Genomic DNA, 20,900 nt, shown 5'->3' on the forward strand with positions numbered 1-20,900 from the left:
TGTAACTTCCTGCCTTACAGCTACTTGTTTGCTGTGAGCCACCCGCAACTGACAAGTGGCTGTTAACTGAGTCACCATATCCCAGTAAAGCTGAATTCTCTCACTAGTTTCTGCAAGTTCATATTTGTACTCTTTTGTTTCCTAATGATCTAATAAGTAGTTTGTCATTATTTTAGCTGATTGGACTGTGAGAAGACAAAGTGCTGTGGTCCTTTATTTATTGTCATGCTGAAGGCCACCACAGCAGCTTTTGGGTTCCACTTACTCAAACACACATGCACCGCAGGCTTACCCAGCACCAAGCTTACTTAGCTTTAAGAAAGGACAGAGCAGGGAACGCAGCCACAGCCTGGTGGAGGAACTGGACACCAGCTTCCAGCGTCCGTCACCACACGGGATACATTTTGCCCACAAAGGATGAGAAGCCAACCTGGGGAGGAGGTGAGAGCAGCACACGGAAGCTGCAGGAACTCGTCCTTCAGACGAAATGTAGCACCAAGGGGGCACGTGCCTAACTCCCGTTTTAGTAAGCTGCAGGCAGAAATGATGGTGGACAGTCAACAGTGCACCGGCCATGTAGAGCGTGCCCAGGGAACTGCTGGGATCACTCATCCGCATACAGTGTCCATGATGATACCCGTATCTCTTAAAGATATTCTCATTCAGTTGTTACAAGAATTTTGACAAATCTCACTGAGGCTAGAGGTAAAAATTTCTGGTTCACAGCTATTAACTTTCCCCATGCGTGAATAGTTTGTGATGATTAAATAGGGGAAATGTAAATGTCCTTTATGTTTCACATTATTGTGTCTTTTTAGAAATTATACAGTTTTTTTTTTTTTTTTGAGATGGGAGTCTTGCTCTGTCACCCAGGCTGGAGTGCAGTGGTGTGATCTCAGCTCACTGCACCCTTTGCCTCCTGGGTTCACGTGATTCTCTTACCTCAGCCTCCCAAGTAGCTGGGATTACAGGCGCCCACCATCATGCCCAGCTAATTTCTGTATTTTTAGTAGAGACAGGATTTGGCCAGGTTGGTCTTGAACTCCTGACCTCAGCTGATCCACCCGACTCGGCATCCCCAAGGGCTGGGATTACAGGCGCCCGCCATGACGCCCAGCTAATTTTTGTATTTTTAGTAGAGACAGGATTTCACCATGTTGGCCAGGTTGGTCTCGAACTCCTGACCTCAGCCGATCCACCCGCCTCGGCCTCCCAAAGTGCTGGGATTACAGGCGCGAGCCACCGCGCCCGGCCTGCCATTTGTTTTAACAGATGATGAACACGGTGATGAATTCAGAAGATAGAGAAAGAGCTACAGTAAATGTGCATCTTCCGACTCTTGTCCCCCAATTTCCCAAAGTTTTCCTCTGTTACCAGTTTTTTATGATTCTGCCAGTGATATTCCATGCATTTATGAATATTCATGCATGTGCTTTTAAGACATGTTTTAAAGGTATAAAAATAATACCTAAAAAGACAAAAGTAGTACCTATTTACTGCTTTTTTTTAAAAATGGAACTTGGGAAGTACAGAAAAGCAGCAAGGAAGAAAAACCTATGACTCCATAGAACTAGGGTGACTGGTGTTAGCATCTGTGCTTTTGCTTTTTTGCATATATGTGTGTATAATGTTGAAAGGTAATGATAGGTTTTTTTTTTGTTTTTTGTTTTTTGTTTTTTTTTTTTGAGATGGAGTTTTGCTCTGTCGCCCAGGCTGGAGTGCAGTGGCGCGATCTCGGCTCACTGCAACCTCTGCCTCCTGGGTTCAAGTGATTCTTCTGCCTCAGCCTCCCGAGTAGCTGGGACTATAGGCTTGCACCATGACGCCTATTTTTTGTATGTTTAGTAGAGATGGGGTTTCACTATGTTGGCCAGGCTGGTCTTGAACTCTTGACCTCAGGTGATCCACCTGCCTCAGGCCCCCAAAGTTGGGATTACAGACCTGAGCCACCATGCCCAGTGGGTTTTTGTTTTTATTTTAAAAATACTGGATATATTTTATAGCTTTACGTGAAAGCAGGTATCTCTTTGATTTAAAATACATCTAAAGCTCTCTTCATACCGATTTTGTCATAAATTTATGGTAAATCAAGCAGGGAAATTTTTAAATATACAAATCCATAATCTTTTTTTAATTTTTTTTTTTTTTTTAAATAGACACAGGGTCTCACTATGTTGCCCAGGCTGGTCTCAAACTCTTGGGCTCAAGTGCTGGGATTACAGGTGTGAGCCACCATGCCCAGCCCATAATCAATTTTTATTCATTTTATGTGCTGTTGCCACCATAAGGGGCTGGAATGCTAGGCAAACTGGTTTACTGTCCCCTGACCTGGGGGGGGCTCTCTGGCCTTCCATAGTTTTTCTTACACAGTGCATCATGGGAGAGGTGTGTGTGTGTGTGTGTGTGTGCACGCGCACGTGCTGACAGCCCCCCGGAACCGGAGCTTTAGACTTAAAGCTTTCTCCCTTATGGTGGTGGTTTCCTTTCTTTCCCATCCTCATCTGAGCATTTAAAATACTATCTGTATGACTGATTTGTCGTGTCTGCTGTTGTGGTTTTGTTTCTCATGTTGTAGATCCTTGTTTTGTGTGTGATAAAAGGTTATTTCAGTGATGATGCAAGTGCCTTTAGGGCCAGAGACTATTCCTTGAGCTTTTCTGTACTCCTCCTGCATGCCTTCAGTCAGTACCCAGGAGTATTTAACTCACAATCACATAATGGTTTTCCACTAGAGCCGTGTATGGAGTCTGTTTTCTTTGCAGTTGAAATGTTAGCAATTAACAACTGTCAGGAGAATTTTCTAAGTGCTGCTCTCTTATAAGGCCTGCGGTGTGGAGCACTTTGATGACATCTCAGATTCAAAGCCATGTGTGACTGGTTTGAACACCATTGGAATCCCAGGCCAGGCAGCTCATCCTGTCTCTGGACCCAGGGTTCTTGTGTGGATCGGCTTTCCTGCATACATCTTTCGGTTCTAATGCGTATCAATCTATTGACACGCAGAGTGCTGACTCTTACTAGTGAATTCAATCATAAATAGCATGAATATTGTGTAGTTTTAGTCAATATTGTGGGAAAGGATATTGGACTCTAAAGGGTAGGGTAATCATTCCTTTATGTTGGCCAAATTCTTTTCCTGTATTTTTTTTTTTTTTTAGAGACAGGGTCTCATTTTGTCACCCAGGCTGGAGTGCAGTGACATGATCATAGCTCACTACAACCTCGTGCTCCTGGTCTCAAGTGATCCTCCAGCCTTGGCCTCCTGAGTAGCTGGGATTACAGGCATGCGCCACCATGCCTGGCTGTTTCTCATTTTTTATTTTTGTAGAGAGGAGGGTCTGACTGTGTTCCCAGGTTGGTCTCGAACTCCTGGACTCAAGTAATCCTCCTGCCTCAGCCTGCTAAGTAGGTGGGACAACAGGTGTGTACCACAACTTTGGACTAATTTTTAAATTTTTGTAGAGACGGGGTCTTGCTATGTTGCCTAGGCTGGTTTCAAACTCCTGGCCTTAAGTGATCTTCTGCCTCAGCTTCCCAGAGTGCTGTGATTACAGGTGTGAGCCACTGTGTCCAGCCATTTTTCCTGAATCTTTTTAAAAAAGTTTTTATTAAATATTGAGAGGTATAAAATATTTAAAATATGTAAATTTTAAAGAATAAAAATACAATACAAATCTTTGTATCTTTCACCCAAGTTTTAGAAGAACCTTTGCGATCCCCACTGAGCAAAGGTAACACCACTGCTCTGAATTTTATCATTTCCTATTCGTCAGAGTTGTATCACATATTTGAATCTGTAAAAATACATTGTTCGGTTTCGCATGCTTTTCAGCACGCAGACATGTCTGTTTTTTTGCGCTTCACTTTACTGTGCTCTGTAGAGACTATATTTTTCACAAATTGAAGGTTTGTGGCAACCCTGCATCGAGCAAGTCTGTCAGCGCCGTTTATCCACAGCATGTGCTCACTTTGTGTCTCTGTGTCACGTTTTGGTAGTTCTCATAACATCTCATATTTTTTCGTTATTATGTGTTATGGTGGTCTGTGATCAGTGATCTTTGATGTTACTACTGTAATTGTTTTGGGGCATCAAGAACTACACCCGTATGAGGCAGCAGATTTAATGTATAAATGTGTGTGTGCTGACTGCACCACTGACTTGGCCATTCCCGTCTCTCCCCCTTCCCCAGGGCTCCCTATTCCTTAAGACACAAAAATGTTGAAATTAGGGCAACATTGGCCCCTAATTTCAATAATAATGATGACCTCTAAATGTTCAAGTGCAAGAAAGAGTTGCGTGTCTTTCGTGCTAGCTTTTATTTTATTTAATTAATTAATTAGTTTATTTGAGATGGAGTCTTGCTCTGTCACCCAGGCTGGAGTGCAGTGGCATGATCTCGGCTCACAGCAACCCCTGCCTCCTGGGTTCAAGCGATTGTCCTGCCTCAGCCTCCCGAGTAGCTGGGATTACAGGCGTGCACGACCACAACTGGCTAATACTTGTATTTTAGTAAGAGACGGGGTTTCACCATGTTGGCCAGGCTGATCTCGAACTCCTGGCCTCAAGTGATCTGCCTGCCTCGGCCTCCCAAAGTGTTGGGATTACAGTCTTGAGCCACCTGTAAAGAGTCTGAGTTCTTTACTTACAATTTTTTAGTTCACTGAGCTGGAGACCCCAGGGAGGTCCCAGCATTGTATGGAAAAGGGACCCCCTAACTTGGGCTGCCTGGGTTTTGTCCTCAGGAGGAGTCTGTGTTGCTCAGACATATTCGGCAAATGCCCTTTAGGCAGAAGCTTACTTTAGTGCTTTGCTTACTTATCTCCTTGGGTGCCTAATTTCTTTTCGTGTTTACCAGCTGAGCAGCTGAGTTAGAAACGTTTTCTATAGTTGGTACAGCATTTTTAGCTTTTGTTACAGCAAGAGTGTTGGAGTACCTTCTCTCTCAGAGCTCAGGAAATGGATTTGTTTTTAAAAATCTTTTTTCCATGATCGTAAAGTTATGTTCATCATAGCAAACATGCGAAAGAAAGCCAGAGTAGAAAACACTAAAAGTAAATTAAAAATTGGCCCCAATCTCATAATACCTCAGAGATAAAAAGTTAGCATGTTAATCTGTTACCCTCTAACTTTTTTATTCATACAGTTAAGATGACTAGACAACAACAGGCTTAGATTGTATTTTTATTCAATTAGTTCTCTACACTTCTGAATATAGCTCTGATTTAATATCACGATGTGTGCTTTCATTGTGGGTGGGCATAAGAAAAGATCCCTTGGAAAATCCTCTGTCTGCTATGAAGCTGGAGTAGACACTGTCATGTTACTCAGCATGCCATTTCCAGGAGTCCTTTTAATACATTTCTCCGGAATTGAGGCCACTATGTCATCTCACTTAATTTGCGTATTTCCCCTTATGAGCCTGTGAGAGCTCTCCCTCCCTGCCTCCCTTACTCCTTCCGTCCTCTTCTTTTCTATGTTATTCCACCTTGCTTTTCATAAACGATCAAAGAGTCTGAGTTGTAGTATTTATCTCATCTTTGGTTTTATTATTTTTTGATTAATTAATTTGACACGGAGTCTCTCTCTGTTGCCCAGGCTGGAGTGCAGTGGTGCGATCTCGGCTCACTGCAAGCTCCGCCTCCCGGGTTCACGCCATTCTCCTGCCTCAGCCTCTCCAGTAGCTGGGACTAAAGGCGCCGCCACCACGCCTGGCTAATTTTTTGTTATTTTTAGTAGAGACAGGGTTCACCGTGTTAGCCAGGATAGTCTTGATCTCCTGACTTCATGATCCGCCCGCCTTGGCCTCCCAAAGTGCTGGGATTACAGGCGTGAGCCACCGCTCCCGGTCTACTATTTTTATTTTTATTTTTTTTTTGAGATGGAGTCTCACTCTGTCGCCCAGGCTAGAGTGCAGTGGCGGGATCTTGGCTCACTGCAACCTCTGCCTCTCAGGTTCAAGCAATTCTCCTGCCTCAGCCTCCTGTGTAGCTGGGACTACAGATGCCGGCCACCACGCATGGCTAATTTTTGTATTTTTAGTAGAGACGGGGTTTCACCAAATTGGTCAGGCTGGTCTCGAACTCCCGACCTCAGGTGATCACCCGCCTCAGCCTCCCAAAGTGTTGGGATTACAGGCGTGAGCCACTGCGCCCGGCTCTATTTTTATTTTTATATTTTTTGAGACAGGGTCTTGCTCCTTCGCCCAGGCTGGAGTGCAGTGGCACGATCCTGGCTCACTGCAACCTCCTCCCAGGTTCAAGCGATTCTCCTGCCTCAGCCTTCCGGGTAGCTGCCATTACAGTTAATATTACACACCAACACATAAACATCACTGGAAAGGAAATAGTATGGTCTAGATTATAAACAAGTTGCCCTTATAACTAAATGAAGTAAGCTAAATAAAGTGAGGCTGGGAGTATAGCCTCCTTTTTACAGTCCTAATTTAAAATATCCTAAGTTTAGTAAATATATTAGTTAGGACTGAGCAGCTAGCTCGAATAAACACCAGCAGGGCCATGGTACTGTTTTATGGTTTTTAGAACAAGGTTAACAGAAAAATGGTCAACATACAGGTATGCAACAAATCTCAATAAATGATACTGGATCTCAGGTGTACACAAGGAAAGCATCACCCACAAAGGCAAGACATTGGATACCCAGGTTAGCTGAATAAGAGAAACTCAAAAATGATTTTCATGGCTGGGCACGGTGGCTCACGCCTGTCATTCCCAGCACTTTGGGAGGCTGAGGTGGGCAGATCACCTGAGGTCAGGAGTTCAAGACCAGCCTGGCCAACATGGCAAAACCATTTTTAGTCTCTAATAAAAATACAAAAATTAGCTGGGTGTGGTGGTGCACGCCTGTAATCCCAGCTACTCTGTAGGCTGAGACATGAGAATCGCTTGAACCCCGGCAGGACGGAGGTTGCAGTGAGCCAAGATTGTTATCACTGCACTCCAGCCTGGGTGACACACTGAGACACTGTCAAAAAAAAAAAAAAAGATAAAAGATTTTCATGAAACTAAGCTTGGTAATCACTATATATATACACACATACATACATATATGTTTTTTTTTTTTTTTTGAGATGGAGTCTCGCTCTGTCACCCAGGCTAGGGTGCAGTGGTGTTATTATTTTGGTTCACTGCAGCCTCTGCCTCCTGGGGTTCCAGCGATTCTCCTGCCTCAGCCTGCTGGGTAGCTGCCATTACAGGCATGTGCCACCACACCCGGCTGATTTTTTGTATTTTTAGTAGAGACAGGGTTTCACCATGTTGGCCAGGCTGGTCTCAAACTCCTAACCTCAGGTGATCCACCTACCTCGGTCTCCCAAAGTGTTGGGATTACTGGCGTGAGCCATGGCACCCAGCCTATTTTTTTTTTTAGTAAAAAGAGTCTTTTGATCATATTGTTCCCTTTCAAAGCCACATTTAGTTTTTATTTTTTGAGACACGGTCTCACTCCAATTGCCCAAGCTAGAGTGCAGTGGCACGATCATGCTCACTGAAGCCTTGACCTGGGCACAAGTGATTCTTTGACCTCAGCCTCCCAAGTAGCTGGGACTACAGGCACACACCACCACACCTGGCTAATTCTTATAATTTTTGTAGAGATGGGGTTGTACCATGTTGGCCAGGCTGGTCTTAAACTCCTGGACTCAAGTGATCCTCCCACCTTGGCCTCCTAAAATGCTGGGATTACAGGCAAGAGCCACTGCATCTGGCCTGCTTCCATGTTTTTAAGTTACAATTCAACTCTATTGCTGATAAATTTTGTTGTGTAGGAGATGCATGTCTTGGGTTGACTAACTTAAGAGTTACTAGCTATGGAGTCCCACAGAATACTAAAACCATATAGTAAACCAGTCTTCCAGAAGATAATGGATGTTTCAGTTGTAAAGATGTAAATTTGTATTTGAAGTGTTATCATTGGCTAATATAAAATAGATTTTTTACTATATTAGCAATAAAACAAAAATTTAATTATCAAAAGTCAATTAAGTACTAAAACACACACATACATACACTCCCTCTCTCACACATTTCAAAAATAAGATGCAAGGCACATAAGCAGCATTATATCAAACCAGAATGCATTAGGATATTGATTATATTTAAATAATTATTTTTCTTTTTCCTTCTGTAGGTGACGATGGCTTACTAGAATTTACCACAGTTACTTTAGAGTCTCCGAAAGCATTGCTGGCGGAGGCCTGACTGGGAGGCAGGGGATGCGACTCCTTACTTTGCAAAGGCTCCTCTGAGCCTTTTGCAACACCAGGACTTGATTGGTCAGTTTTCAAGACATAGCCTGATCCAAAGAGTTCTTCCATGAGACTGCTTTTCTTATCTCTGAAAGTTGTATCCTTCACTTTTATTCTGGAAGACTTACCAAATGAGGGCTCATACCCACTGTCAGAATGCTCTAGCTCCATTTCCTCTCTGTTACTGAGATGCTTGCCTGTACTATGACTGTACCTCATGTTGCCGGCATTGGCTGGCCCCCCTGAAGCAGGAAGCCCATGATGCAGGTTTTCAGTTGCTTCTGTGAATGAGTAATGTCTTCTTTGTCTGAGGGGGCCTTTCGTGTAGGGAGCAGTGCCTTTGCCAAGTGTGTCATCCATGCCATTTCTCTGCATGCTTCTTTTAAACTTTTCTCTTACTAGAACATCTTCTTGATTGCTTTCTCTTTCAGGATGAATAACTTCAATTATTTTTGGTGGTAGTTCTTGCTCTTCTTTCACAAAAATGGTTTTCTTTTCTTGGTCTTCTTTTTTGTCTTTTTGTCTTCCAGTATTCTCCAGCAGTATTTGGACTTCCAAATGTTTCTCTTCCCCTGATAAATCTATATTAGAAAAATAGGCAATTTAGTGCTGTTTAAAATGAATGGATCTCTATTTCAAGATGGCATGTCTAGTACACTTATGTGCACCGCCTCACAAGCACACTGAAATGACAGAAAAGGTAAGAAAATAGATGCATAGACAAAAGATTACAGAGAAAGGTGCTATTAACAAATGTGTTATGTTACAGTTTCTTGGAACTTCCCAAGCAGATGGGAATTATGAAACCAAAAGAAAAATGACATTCATAGAAGAAGAAATAAAATTTGCCAATAAGGTTATTAATAGATGTTTAACATCACTAACTGGACATACTGCCAGTTGAAACAATGATGGCTGGGTGCAGTGGCTCACACCTGTAATTCCGGCACTTTGGGAGGCTGAGGCAGGAGGACTGTTTGAGCCCAAGAGTCTGAGACCAGCCTGGGCAACATAGCGAAACCCTGTCTCTACAAAAAATACAAAAATTAGCTGGGTGTGGTGGTGTCTGCCTGTAGTCCTGGCTACTCAGGAGGCTAAGGTGGGAGGATCACTTGAGCCCAGGAGGACAAGACTGCAGTGAGCCGTGATTGTGCCTCTGCATACCAGCTTGGGCAACAGAGCAGAGCTGTTTCAAAACAAAACAGAACAGAACAGAACAGAACAGAACAGAACAGGACACAATGAGAACATTTTTCATCCATCCAATTGGCAAATAATTTCTAGAGCTGGTGAGAAGATGGGGAAATTGGAATGTTTGGTCCCCACTGGTGGGTGCGTTGTTGGTACAGCATTTTTGGATGGCAATTTGGCAGTATCAACATTTTAGGTGAATATACTCTTAGACCTAACAACTTCTTCTTAGAACGAACCTACAAAAAATAGACAAGGATAAGTGCAACGATGTTCACTGAGGCGTGGTTTAGTAACAATAAAACCTCCTAAACATCTGCCAAAGGAATAATGGTTAAATAAGGTATGGCACGTGCAGTCTGTGGAATTCCAGGCAGTTATTATAGACAATGAGCTGGATCCATGTGAACTGATGGGGAAGGATGTTCCTACTACAGAATATAAACACATGAGGGCAGGGTTTTGCATTTGCTTCCTCCTGTCTCCCTAATGCCTAGAACAGTGTCAGACACATAGTGCATGCTCAGAAAGTATTTGTCAAATGAATGGATACACTTTCTAGGACACTATGAATTAGGACAATGGACTGAAAAATAAGCAGAAAATTTACACACCAGTGACCACAGTGCAACTGCAACTGACGATCAGTTTCCACCAAACTGCAACAGAGAGAGTGGCTTTGCCGGTGAGTTCTGTCAAACTACTGTGTTATTTAAACATTATTTGGCCTTACAACTAAGGTGAGGCCCTTCCTGGGCCTCTACTGAAGGCCCAATGTGTTCAACAAGGGCTCTCCATGCTGCCTAAGGGAACACATCTGATTTGCAGCCCTGAATGAACTCTGGGACTCATTCATCATGCATGTACTTTCCTCAGAAGTTGCTCTTACCCAGCCTTGCGGGGCTGCAGCCAGATCTCCCACGAGTGGTAATGTAACATGAAAACAATGAGCCACATCTTCAAAATTCCAAAGGAAAATGACCCTCAACCTAGAGTTTCCTATCTAGGCAAGTATTAAGTGTAAGGGCAGAATAATGACACTTCCAGATGAGAGGTATACAAATTTACCTTACCTGCACCCATTTACAAGAAGCTAGTGAAGGTTGTGCTCTTTAAAACATGATGGAATTTACCAAGAAAGAGGAGGACTTGGCTTAGGAAAGAGAAGGTCCAGTAGAGAAGGGGAGTGACAGGAATCTGCAGGAAATGATGAAGGGCAATCCCAGGATGTTAGCTGCACACCAGAGATGAGGAGACAGACTAGGACCCCCGCTCCATTAGACCTCCAGGTACCAAACACCAGGTGAGCCAGGGCCTTGGCCTGTCTTGCCCATGGCTGATGAAGTGTTGTACTCTCTATCAAACCCTGCAGTCTGGGCCAGCTGAGGACTCTCCTTGGACCCCAAAGAAGCAGTTTGTTTCCACCTACTCCCAAGAGCTGAAGGTAAGCTTTGGTGATCTTAGAACAGGAAAATCTGGGCAGCCCATTCTCTTGGCCCTAGCTCTCTTGGGCCTTGCCCAGAAGAGCTCTGCCAGATGCCATGGATCTGAGGGTTTTTCTATCTCCCAGGATGATTCAGGACCTCACCCACTGATTGGGCCCTTGTATATTCAAGGGAGCTGAAGCTGGAGTCCTTTTTCTGGAAGTCTTTATTCAAAAGTGGTAATATTGCCCTTTGCTCAGCTGGATTTGAATAATTTGCTACTCAGTTTTTCAAAGCTGAATATATTATTTAAGGATACTATTATGAAATGAATGTTTGTATTCCTTCCTCCCAAATTTCATATGTTGAAGCCGTAACCCCCAGTATGGCTATATTTGGAGACTGGGTCTTTAAGGAAGTAATTAAGGTTAAATGAGATCACAAGGTTGGGGCCTTCATGACGGAATTAGTGTCCTTATAAAAAGAAACACTGGAGCACTGGTGCTCTCTCCCCGACTCTCCTCGTGCGAGCACTAAGGAAAGGCCACATGAAGACATAGTGAGAAGCGGGACATCTAAAGCCAGGAAGAGGGCCTTAACCGAAGCCAAATGCCTAGAACCTTGATCTCGGACTTCCTAGCCTCCAGAACCATGAGAAAATAAATAAGTGTTGTTTAAACCGGCAGTCTGTGGTATTTTCTTATGGCAGCCCAAGCAGACGAATGTAGCTACATATAAAGACAGGGAGCTGTGAGGGAAAGCAAGGCAATGACTGGCCTAAAACCCAAGACGGTGGTGGTTTCTGGTGGGCAGGGCGAGGGGATATGATTGTGAAGGGCCCAAGGGTGCTCCAAGGAGTACTCATCCACTGTTTCTTAAGCAGGCTACTGGGTACATAGGTGTTCCTTTCATTATAATTCTGGAAACGGTTTCATGTTTTTTTTTTAATTTTTTGAGACAGAGTCTCACTCTGTCACCCAGGTTGGAGTGCAGTGGCACGATCTTGGCTCACTGCAACCTCTGCCTCCTGGGTCCAAGCGATTTTCCTGCCTCAGCCTCCTGAGTAGCTGGGATTACAGGCACATACCACCATGTCCGGTTAAGTTTTGCATTTTTTAGTAGAGATAGGGTTTCACCATGTTGGCCAGGCTGGTCTCAAACTCTTGACCTCAGGTGATCTGCCTGCCTTGGCCTCCCAAAGTGCTGGGATTACAGGTGCGAGCTGCCATGCCCAGCTGTTTTATGTGTGCTTTATATACACATATAGTAATTCACAATTTTAAAGAAATCAGATAAGATAGACTTTAAAGAGTTAAAATTACCTTCATATTTTCTCTTAGAATCCTCTTGCTTTGGTAGTTTATTCACACAGTGAGGAATTTCATGATTTATTTCAGTTGATTTTTCTTTATGATCAATGTTTCCTGTTGCCTTTTTACCCTGTAATTTAGAAAAGCAGCAAAAACACATTTTGGGGGGGTCTAGATAACTTAAAATTGCATTTTATTCTAATGACTACAAATACTTTTCACATAGAACAAGTGACTGTAGCCTATTTTGTTAAGACATGTTTAATTAGACACTGCAAGATTCCAAATTTGCTGTACCTTAGTTGTCAAAGGTGGAACATCTGATTTTTGGGTTCCCTGGTGTCTCATACTTGTGAATGGCAAAATTTTTCTGTCTGCTTGGGCTGATTTTGTTGAAGAAACTATGGAACAGGTAGATTATATGTAAGAAACATATTTTACATTTGGATACAATATTGATTTTAAACATAAAATAACTTTTATGCAATGTAATAATAAAGTATACTAAGTATTTTCTAAATATTCAATATATATATAAGCATTTGTTAGTTTCCTGTTTTTCCCTCCAGGGCCCTTGCTTTGTCTTACTTTGGGCCTCACAGTGTTCGAGTACAAAACAAGTAGGTGTTAGGATAAGACATTGTTGCTGTTGGAGGACAAGGCTGTCCTTTGTGGATGGGATTCAGCAAGGTAGACGTGTAATTGTGAGAGGCCAGGCCACCGAGCTATCCTGTGGCAGAGCTCTTGATTATCAGTGGTTAGACTGTCCATGCTGAAGCACATGACCACTAAATCTAGACTGCACTTTCCTGAAAAGTGAAGGAAATTATATCATTTAAACAACCCCTCGGTTGATTCATTGTCTCTATTATTCTAGATTATAAGCCAGAAGCAAACAAAGGCAGGCAAGGAAATTTGAGGTTGTTGCATCTGGAAGTAAACATGTAGCTACTTCTTCTAATAAAACAGAGGTGAGTATTCCTATGGTACTTCTGAGTCGAATCTGTTGCTGGGAGATTTTGGGGGGAAAGCAGTGCACGTGCTCTTGAAGAAAAGAAGACTTCACCAATGAGAGGTATACACTAATGATAGTGGCATCAATATAGACAAATCTCAAAAACACTATGCTGAACAAAAGCAGCCAGATACAAAAGGGTTCATGCTGTGGGATTCCACTTACATGAAATTCTAGAACAGACAACCTAGGCTATTGTGACCAAAGGAAAGTCAGTGGTTGCCTCGGGTGAGGTAGGGGACTACTGACTGCAGGGGACACGAGGAAACTTCCTGGGGAGGTGGAAATATTCAATATCTTGATTGGGGTGGTGGCTCCATCGGTATAAACATCTGTCAAAACCCACTGAGCTGCGTGCACACTTAAAATGGGTGCATTTTATTGAGGTCAAGTATACCCCAATAAAGTTCATTTTGAAAAGCCATACACTGGCTAACAGATACACTTAGAAAGTTCACTTTTTGGCAGACATTTTGCTTCAAGCTGAAGTTATCCTCTTGCTCCACCTGAAGAAAGGACATAAAGGGGTGTGCTGAGGATGGGAGAACAGGAAAGCATTTCTATTCCTTTCTAGCCATGTCACCATCTCAGTCTCGTTATTCTTCTAGAATCACAAAATGTATTTTAATGCCTAATGAAGTGATTTTTGAAAATATCCATTATTTTGTCTATATAAATTAGGAAAATGACTAGATACTTAAAAATAGATTTTGAGCAAAAGTAATTAAAACATACCTTTTGGATAGTCCTCTGTGTCGTGTAAATTTTTAAGTATTCGATGACTATAGATGTTTTTAATTTCAAGCTCACGATCCTTTTCCTAAAAAGAACCACAAAACCAATTTTTCTATAAATGTTTGCTTTTGTCAACCCTGATTTCTTTTAAAAACAATTTAAATGAGCTCAGTATCCTATGAATAAAATCTGTAGATTTTAGAAGAAACAGAAATAGGCCATATCATCCTATACCATTCCTGACATCAAAAAGTACTAGCTCTTTAAACAAAGTGACACATTATTGTGATCGGGACAGTATTTTTGAAGAGCCTTGCAGGTCAGCTTGTCCACTGTTTTCCTTCTGTCCTGTGGGCCTTGAAGTTTATGAAATATTCTTCTGTACTGTGCACTACAGTAGCCATTAACTATATGTTGTGATTTCATTTAAATGAAAGTAAAACTAAAATTTAGGTCATCAGCCACACTATTTGTATTTCCAATAAGCGGTCAGCAGCTGTGTGTGACTAGTGACTACAGTATTGGATGGCACAGGTGAACATTTCCGCCATCTAATAGAAAGTTCTATGAGACAGGGCTACGTCTAGACAAGGGCAGGAGGGGAAAGCCTAGAACAAGGGTATCATTGTTCCGTTTTAAATTTCATAATGATTTTTTTGAGTCTTGGCAAAACAGACATTTTGAAACCTTAACTTGTTGAGGAACAAAGAAAGGGTTTTTATTAAATATCAAATGCTCCTTCTTACATGTACACCAGGAGGCAAGAAAAGCTTTGGACTCAAGACCATTGAATTTTAGTAACAACCATGGTTAAGAGAGGTGGGCATATATGAAGTAAGGAGGAAGGAACCCAGGGATGTCAGAGTGTGACAGACGTGCATGTGCACACACACACACACACACACACGGGGGGCGGGGCAGGGAGAGAGAGCTCTTGTCTCCTTGTGTCCCTTAGGGTCAAATCTATGGCCAAGGGATATTCAGGGGGTGAGAAACATCTCTGAGGTTTGGGAAAGTCTCAGTGCAAGAGGTCTTGGCGTGGTCCAGGAAAATTGCAAGCCCCTTAAAAAGCGCCTCCCCCGCCGCCCCATTCATCATGGAGCTAAAGTAACATGGTATTGCCCAAGTGTAAGTTAGAAAGGGCTAAATACCCTCTCTAGGCCAGAGATTGTGCTTCCCTTACCCTTGCAACCAGTGGGACCTGTGGAGGGAGCTGCACCTGCCCTGGAGTCCTTAAGGTTACAGATCCAGGTGCTCCCATAGCACAGGCTTTGCAACAGAGAATCTAGCCAGGGATCAGATGGAGGATGCATCTCAGAGCATTTGCATCAACAGTCAGCAGGGGACGATCACCAGGATTTATTTGACCAGACTGAGAAGAGGCCAGGAGTTTTAGCAGCCACATTCAGTACACATTAGACAGGGTCCTGGGAATTTGATTTAAGACCAGTCACTCGTCAGGAGAACCAGCTCTAGAGAGGGGCCAGAGGGCAGAACACAGACCAGAGGCCTCTTTTTCACTCCACCAAGAGTACACATATGTTTTCTCTCCTGCCCAGGATGCCATCTCCACTGAGACAGAAGATAGGGATGAGGAGAAAGTCTGCAAGTCTAAGAGACAACCTAGCCTAAGACTGTTTTGAGTTAGAAGAGACTGAGACAAGCTTTTATCCATTTCTTCTTGTCCAACTGCCATCCTCATCCCTAATTTGTGGGACTGGGGCTCATAAGGAAGTATGGCTTAGTTACAGAAAATAAAGAACATGACATATTTTTGTACCTGAATTGTACAGTGTAAATTTTCTACTCATTTGAATCATAAAATTAGTTTATTATCAGAGGTACACAAAGGGATAAAACATGAGAATATTAATGTTTTCTAGAATTTAAGTTTCTGGAGGCAAAAATGTTAACAGTTCATCTCTCTTTTCTTATTGTGGTAACAGCCAAAAGAACAGTAAATGCTGACAGTTCATCACCATGAAAAGTTGATCAGCTGTATTCTGGATAATAGCTTTCAGATGAAGGATACTGTGTAAAACATTTTAGAATGAGTTTTCATCCACATTGGTTAGGAAACATTTTCATATTTACAGGGACAAATTTTGATTACCTGAAAAATTCAGTTCTATCTTTTGATTTGGTCTGGACACTTGGAGGTCAGCAACCGAGAGCAGGAAGGAGGCACAACAACAACAGAAGAACAACAAGGGGCTGCGACAGGGGCGGCATGGGTCAAAAGGAAGCAACCTGGAGGACAGTCCTCCTTGCGGCTTGGAGCAGAGCTTCAGGTTGGGCACCACGACAGAGCTGGGCCAGAAGTCTAACACAGCCCGTTTGGAACACAACCTGGGATACTTGTGTGGTTGGGTTCAATCAGTCAAGGGAAACAAGAAGCTAATCCGTGGCTGGGAATGTTCATGGAGTGCTCGTGGAATACTCAGCGCAAAGCCTGCCCGCAAGCACAAAGGGTATCAAGGAAGAGTTAAATGGGAAGTTGGGTCATGGTGTGGAATCATATTAAGGTCAGCATTGATGGCTTCCGGAACTGAGATAGAAAGCAGTGTCTGAATGCAGGAGTGTGACCGTAGCCTGGGTGTAAGACGGGTGGCAGTACCTCACGTGGGAGCTGTGGAAGGTTGACATCCCTCTTCTTACTTCGGCTCATACTGCAGAAGTGGGCCTAGAACTCGCTGTGGGATGACTTTGAAAATGAGTTTCAAAGTAAAGAAACGAACTTTTGACCTTTGGGACCAGACTCTTCCAAGCTCAGGCAATGACTTTCGTTAATGTGGCAGACTGTATTTTCCTAGAATTCCCACGACAAGATTTCTAGTCCTATATGCTCTTCAACAACCTCGTGACTCGCTACCAAAAGGTGGAGTTCACTGCTTGAACTGCCTAGGACTGCCCTGACAAATGCTGTGAGGCAGAAGTGATGCTGCGTGACTGCCAAGGCTAGGTCATAAAAGGCAGTATTGCATCTGTCTGGTTCTCTCCCCCTCTCTCTCTCTCTCTCTCTGTGTGTGTGTGTGTGTCTGTGTGTCTGTGCATATTTTACTTTGTGATTGTCTATGTTTGGTTTCATTAATCTACAAAAAAGAAAAACCCCTTTTTATCTTCCAGAAATTCTTTGTTAGATCTGGTAGTTTTGGTATCCTTTCTGGGATTCTGGATTATTTTATTTATTTTTAGAGACAAGAGTCTCTCTCTGTTGCCCAGGCTGGAGTGCAGTGGCGCCATCATTAAAGCCTCTAACTCCTGGGCTCAAGAGATCTTCTGCCTCAGCCTCTGGAGTAGCTGAGATTACAGGCTTGTGCCACCATGCCCAGATAATTTCTAAATTTTTTTGTAGAGACAGGCTTTGTTCTGTTGCCTTGGCTGGTCTTGACTTCTTGGGCTCAAAAGATCCTTCTGCCTCAACTTCCCAAAAAATGATGTAAGCCACCATGCCTGGCTTGGAGTGTTATTTTAAAAATAACATTTTCTGTCATTTCCATGGGGCTTTGGCAGGGAGGGACAAAAAGCATGTGTTCAGGCCACCTTCTTGATCTAGCCATTTCTACTCTTTTAAAAATGCATAAAATATGTAATTTCAAAAGCATTTTTCCCTTTGAAACTTTATTATACAAATTAAAATATATAAAAAAATAAAAGTAGAATAGTACAGTAAACCTCCATGAGCCCATGAACCAGCTTTACTAATGAACAACTCATGTGCTGTTTCCCACTCTCTCTGACCACTCCCCAGCCCTGGCTTATTTGAAGCAAATCTAGACCTCTAATAACTTATTTCAGTATCTGTAGCAAACAAGGGTATCCCTTTTAAAACCTAACTGCAGTATCTTCATTCCACTTCCCCCAATCAATAATTCCTTCACATAATCAAATATCCAGTTTGTTTAACATTTTCCCCATTTTCTATAATTTTTAAAAGGTTTGTTTGAATTAGAATCTAAACAAGGTTCAAAACACTGCGACTGATTAATATATCTCTTACTGTCTTTTAATCTATAGATTCTCACTCTCACCTCTTATTTTTTCTGCTTTGCTATTTAATCGTAGAAATGGGGGTATCTGTAATGCAGTTTCCCACAGTCTCATGCTGCTGACTGCATCCCATCCTGAGCATGTTCCTCTCCCCTCTTCTTTTTTCAATTGGTAGGTAGAGCCCAGTCTGTAACTAGGTTTAGGTTCGGTTCGTTGGCATGAGTAGGTGGTGGTGTGTACCTCTGTCAGGAAGCGCGTATCTCTTATGTGATACTAGGAGCCACTGATGATCATTGATTAGAGCCACTAATTCATTAGGAGTTTCCAAAATAGTGACAATTCTAATCCTGTCATTCCTTCTTCATTATTGAGTGGAATGCTTTTATAAGGAGGATCTTACCCCCTCACAAACGATTTGGTTACTCTGAGGAGTCGTTCATACAGGGAAGGTAAAAATGTTTGCTTCTTGTCCTCTACTGACCAGTCTTCAAGACAGCATGCTGTTCCCTAGTATCCTCCACAAGTGACTCATCGCTGAGGTGTTTAGTTTTTAAAGTATCATTATGAAGTGTGGATTCATTTGATAAGTTTTAACCTGGGCAGTTATCTTTATTGATCCTCAAATATCCCCATCTTTGGCCAGTAAGAACCTATTCTAGATGGGCCTGAGTCCTTTTGATACTACCCTAATGGTCCTTAATAGTTTCTTTGCTTTTGTATGACAATACGTTCCAGGTTCATCTAGTGTATTTCCTGCACCAGACCTAGAATTTTTTTAGGGAGGCTTGGTTTGTTTCAGTGGCATATGGAACTTACAGACCATAATCTGGGTGCTGGAGGTGTTCATTGCTTCTGGTTACTCTGAGAATATTGCATACTTTCACTTCAGATCAAAATCAGGACTATAGGATTTTTATTTGACTCTATCTTACTTCTGTATTTTTTTTTGTCCATCCCCCAAATCCCAGTTCTCAATGACAACACCATAATCTATCAGGAGCTTTATCCCATAAGATACACACAACAGTCTCAAAACAACAACATCAACATCATTACCAACTATATCATTACTAAACAGTGTAAGATTTTTTTGTAAAGTTATTTGTGTCCTTACAGTGTATCTCACTGGCCATGTGCAATGACATTATGTGTTTTAAGTCACTTGGAATGGCTTCTTTCTGTGGCTTTGTGCCACCAATAGGATACAGTCAGCGTTCCCTGTCTGCAGGTTCTGCATCCCGCGGTTACAAAGGGCTAACTGTATACACATTTGGGTTCACCTGCATTTTACTTTGGATATTTAGGGATAGCTTTTTATTTTATTTTATTTTTGAGACAGAGTCTCGCTCTGTCACCCAGGCTGGAGTGCAATGGCACGATCTTAGCTCACTGTAATCTCCGCCTCCTGGGTTCAAGCATTTCTCCTGCCCCAGCCTCCTGAGTAGCTGGGATTACAGGCGCGCACCACCACACCTGGCTAATTTTTTTATTTTTGTATTTTTGTAGAGATGGGGTTTCACCATGTTGGCCAGGCTGGTCTGGAACTCCTGACCTCAGGTGATCCGCCCACCTTGGCCTCCCAAAGTGCTGGGATTACAGGCATGAGCCACCGTACCCAGCTGCTTTTTAGTTTTTTTTACATTTAATTCTGCTTCATACTTATGGAAATATTTTCATGGTTCCATAAAGATATTCATGAAATCTAGGTTCTAGAGCTGTCCCTTCTACTCTATTCTCTCTTTTTCTGCTGTTATCCTATTACTGGTTTATTTTTTAAATGTAGGCAAATAGATGGATATATTTCTATTGCTTCCTTTATCTTAAATAGGATTGTATTAGTCCTTTTTCAGGCTGCTGATAAAGACATAACTGAGTCTAGGTAATTTATAAGGGACAGAGGTTTAATGGACTCATAGTTCCACATGGCTGGGGAGGCCTCACAATCATGGTTGAAGACAAAGGAAGAGCAAAAGGACTTCTTACATGGCAGTGGGCAACAGAGGACTTGTGCAGGGGAGCTTCTTTTTATTTATTTATTTAATTTTTTAATTTTTAATTTTTTTTTGAGATGGAGTCTCGCTCTGTCGCCCAGGCTGGAGTGCGGTGGCGCGATCTCCACTCACTGCAAGCTCCGCCTCCCGAGTTCACACCATTCTCCTGCCTCAGCCTCCCAAGTAGCTGGGACTACAGGTGCCCGCCACCATGCCTGGTTAATTTTTTGTATTTTTTAGTAGAGATGGGGTTTCGCCGTGTTTGCCAGGATTGTCTCCATCTCCTGACCTCGTGATCCACCCACCTTGGCCTCCCAAAGTGCTGGGATTACAGGCGTGAGCCACCGCGCCCAGCGGGGGAGTTTCTTTTTATAAAACCATCAGATCTCATGAGACTTATTCACTATCACAAGAACAGCATGGGAAAGACCTGCCTCTATGATCTAATTACCTCCCACTGGGTCCCTCCCCTGACATGGGGGAACTGTGGGAGCTACAATTCAAGATGAGATTTGGGTGGGGACACAGCCAAACCATATCAAGGATATTACAGTTTCGTTTGCCTTCCTTTCTTCACTTACCAGTGTATCCTAGAGATTATTCCGTAGTAGTACATCAAGATTCTTCATTGCTGTTTACAGATATGTAGATATCCATTGTGTGGAGGTACATTTAATTTTCTTTTTAAAAGTAAATTTGAATCTTACTGTATATAGAATTTTCTATCTTTTCATTAAGCATTTCATTAAGTATTAAGCATTTCTCTGTTAAAAATGGTTATTTTTATTTTTATTTTTTTAAATTTTTTTGAGATGGAGCCTCACTCTGTCACCCAGGGTGGAGTGCAGTGGCACAATCTTGGCTCACTGCAACCTCTGCTTCCCAGGTTCAAGCAATTCTCCTGCCTCAGCCTCCCGAGTAATGGGATTACAGGCATGCATCACCATGCCAAGCTAATTTTTGTATTTTTAGTAGAGACG

The 20,900-nt window shown here is 42.6% G+C and overlaps 1 protein-coding gene and 1 long non-coding RNA gene across 12 annotated transcripts in view; one reads left to right on the top strand and one right to left on the bottom strand.

The window, feature by feature from the left end:
* Positions 1–108: 108 nt before the first annotated feature.
* The window catches only part of LCA5L (lebercilin LCA5 like), a 47,865-nt gene continuing 27,073 nt past the window's right edge, over positions 109–20,900 (bottom strand). For all 10 annotated transcript variants that reach the window (XM_055105284.2, XM_003823917.5, XM_055105286.2 and 7 more), the window contains 4 exons: positions 13,940–14,024; positions 12,487–12,590; positions 12,202–12,319; positions 109–8,845 (listed from right to left, as the gene is read on the bottom strand). In XM_055105284.2, the coding sequence (XP_054961259.2) occupies positions 8,115–8,845; positions 12,202–12,319; positions 12,487–12,590; positions 13,940–14,024 (1,038 nt within the window). In that variant the 3' untranslated portion in view covers positions 109–8,114. The remainder of the gene's footprint in view (positions 8,846–12,201; positions 12,320–12,486; positions 12,591–13,939; positions 14,025–20,900) is intronic.
* Positions 8,706–20,900, top strand: part of LOC103787017 (uncharacterized) — a 31,904-nt gene continuing 19,709 nt past the window's right edge. Inside the window, exons 1-3 of one of the 2 annotated variants that reach the window (XR_010111161.1) lie at positions 8,706–10,899; positions 13,067–13,160; positions 15,886–16,464. This is a non-coding gene — a long non-coding RNA (uncharacterized LOC103787017). The remainder of the gene's footprint in view (positions 10,900–13,066; positions 13,161–15,885; positions 16,465–20,900) is intronic. The other variant, XR_010111162.1, reaches the window with a different exon arrangement.

The sequence above is a fragment of the Pan paniscus genome, chromosome 22, assembly GCF_029289425.2.
Source record: "Pan paniscus chromosome 22, NHGRI_mPanPan1-v2.0_pri, whole genome shotgun sequence".
Classification (NCBI taxonomy): Eukaryota; Metazoa; Chordata; class Mammalia; order Primates; family Hominidae; genus Pan; species Pan paniscus.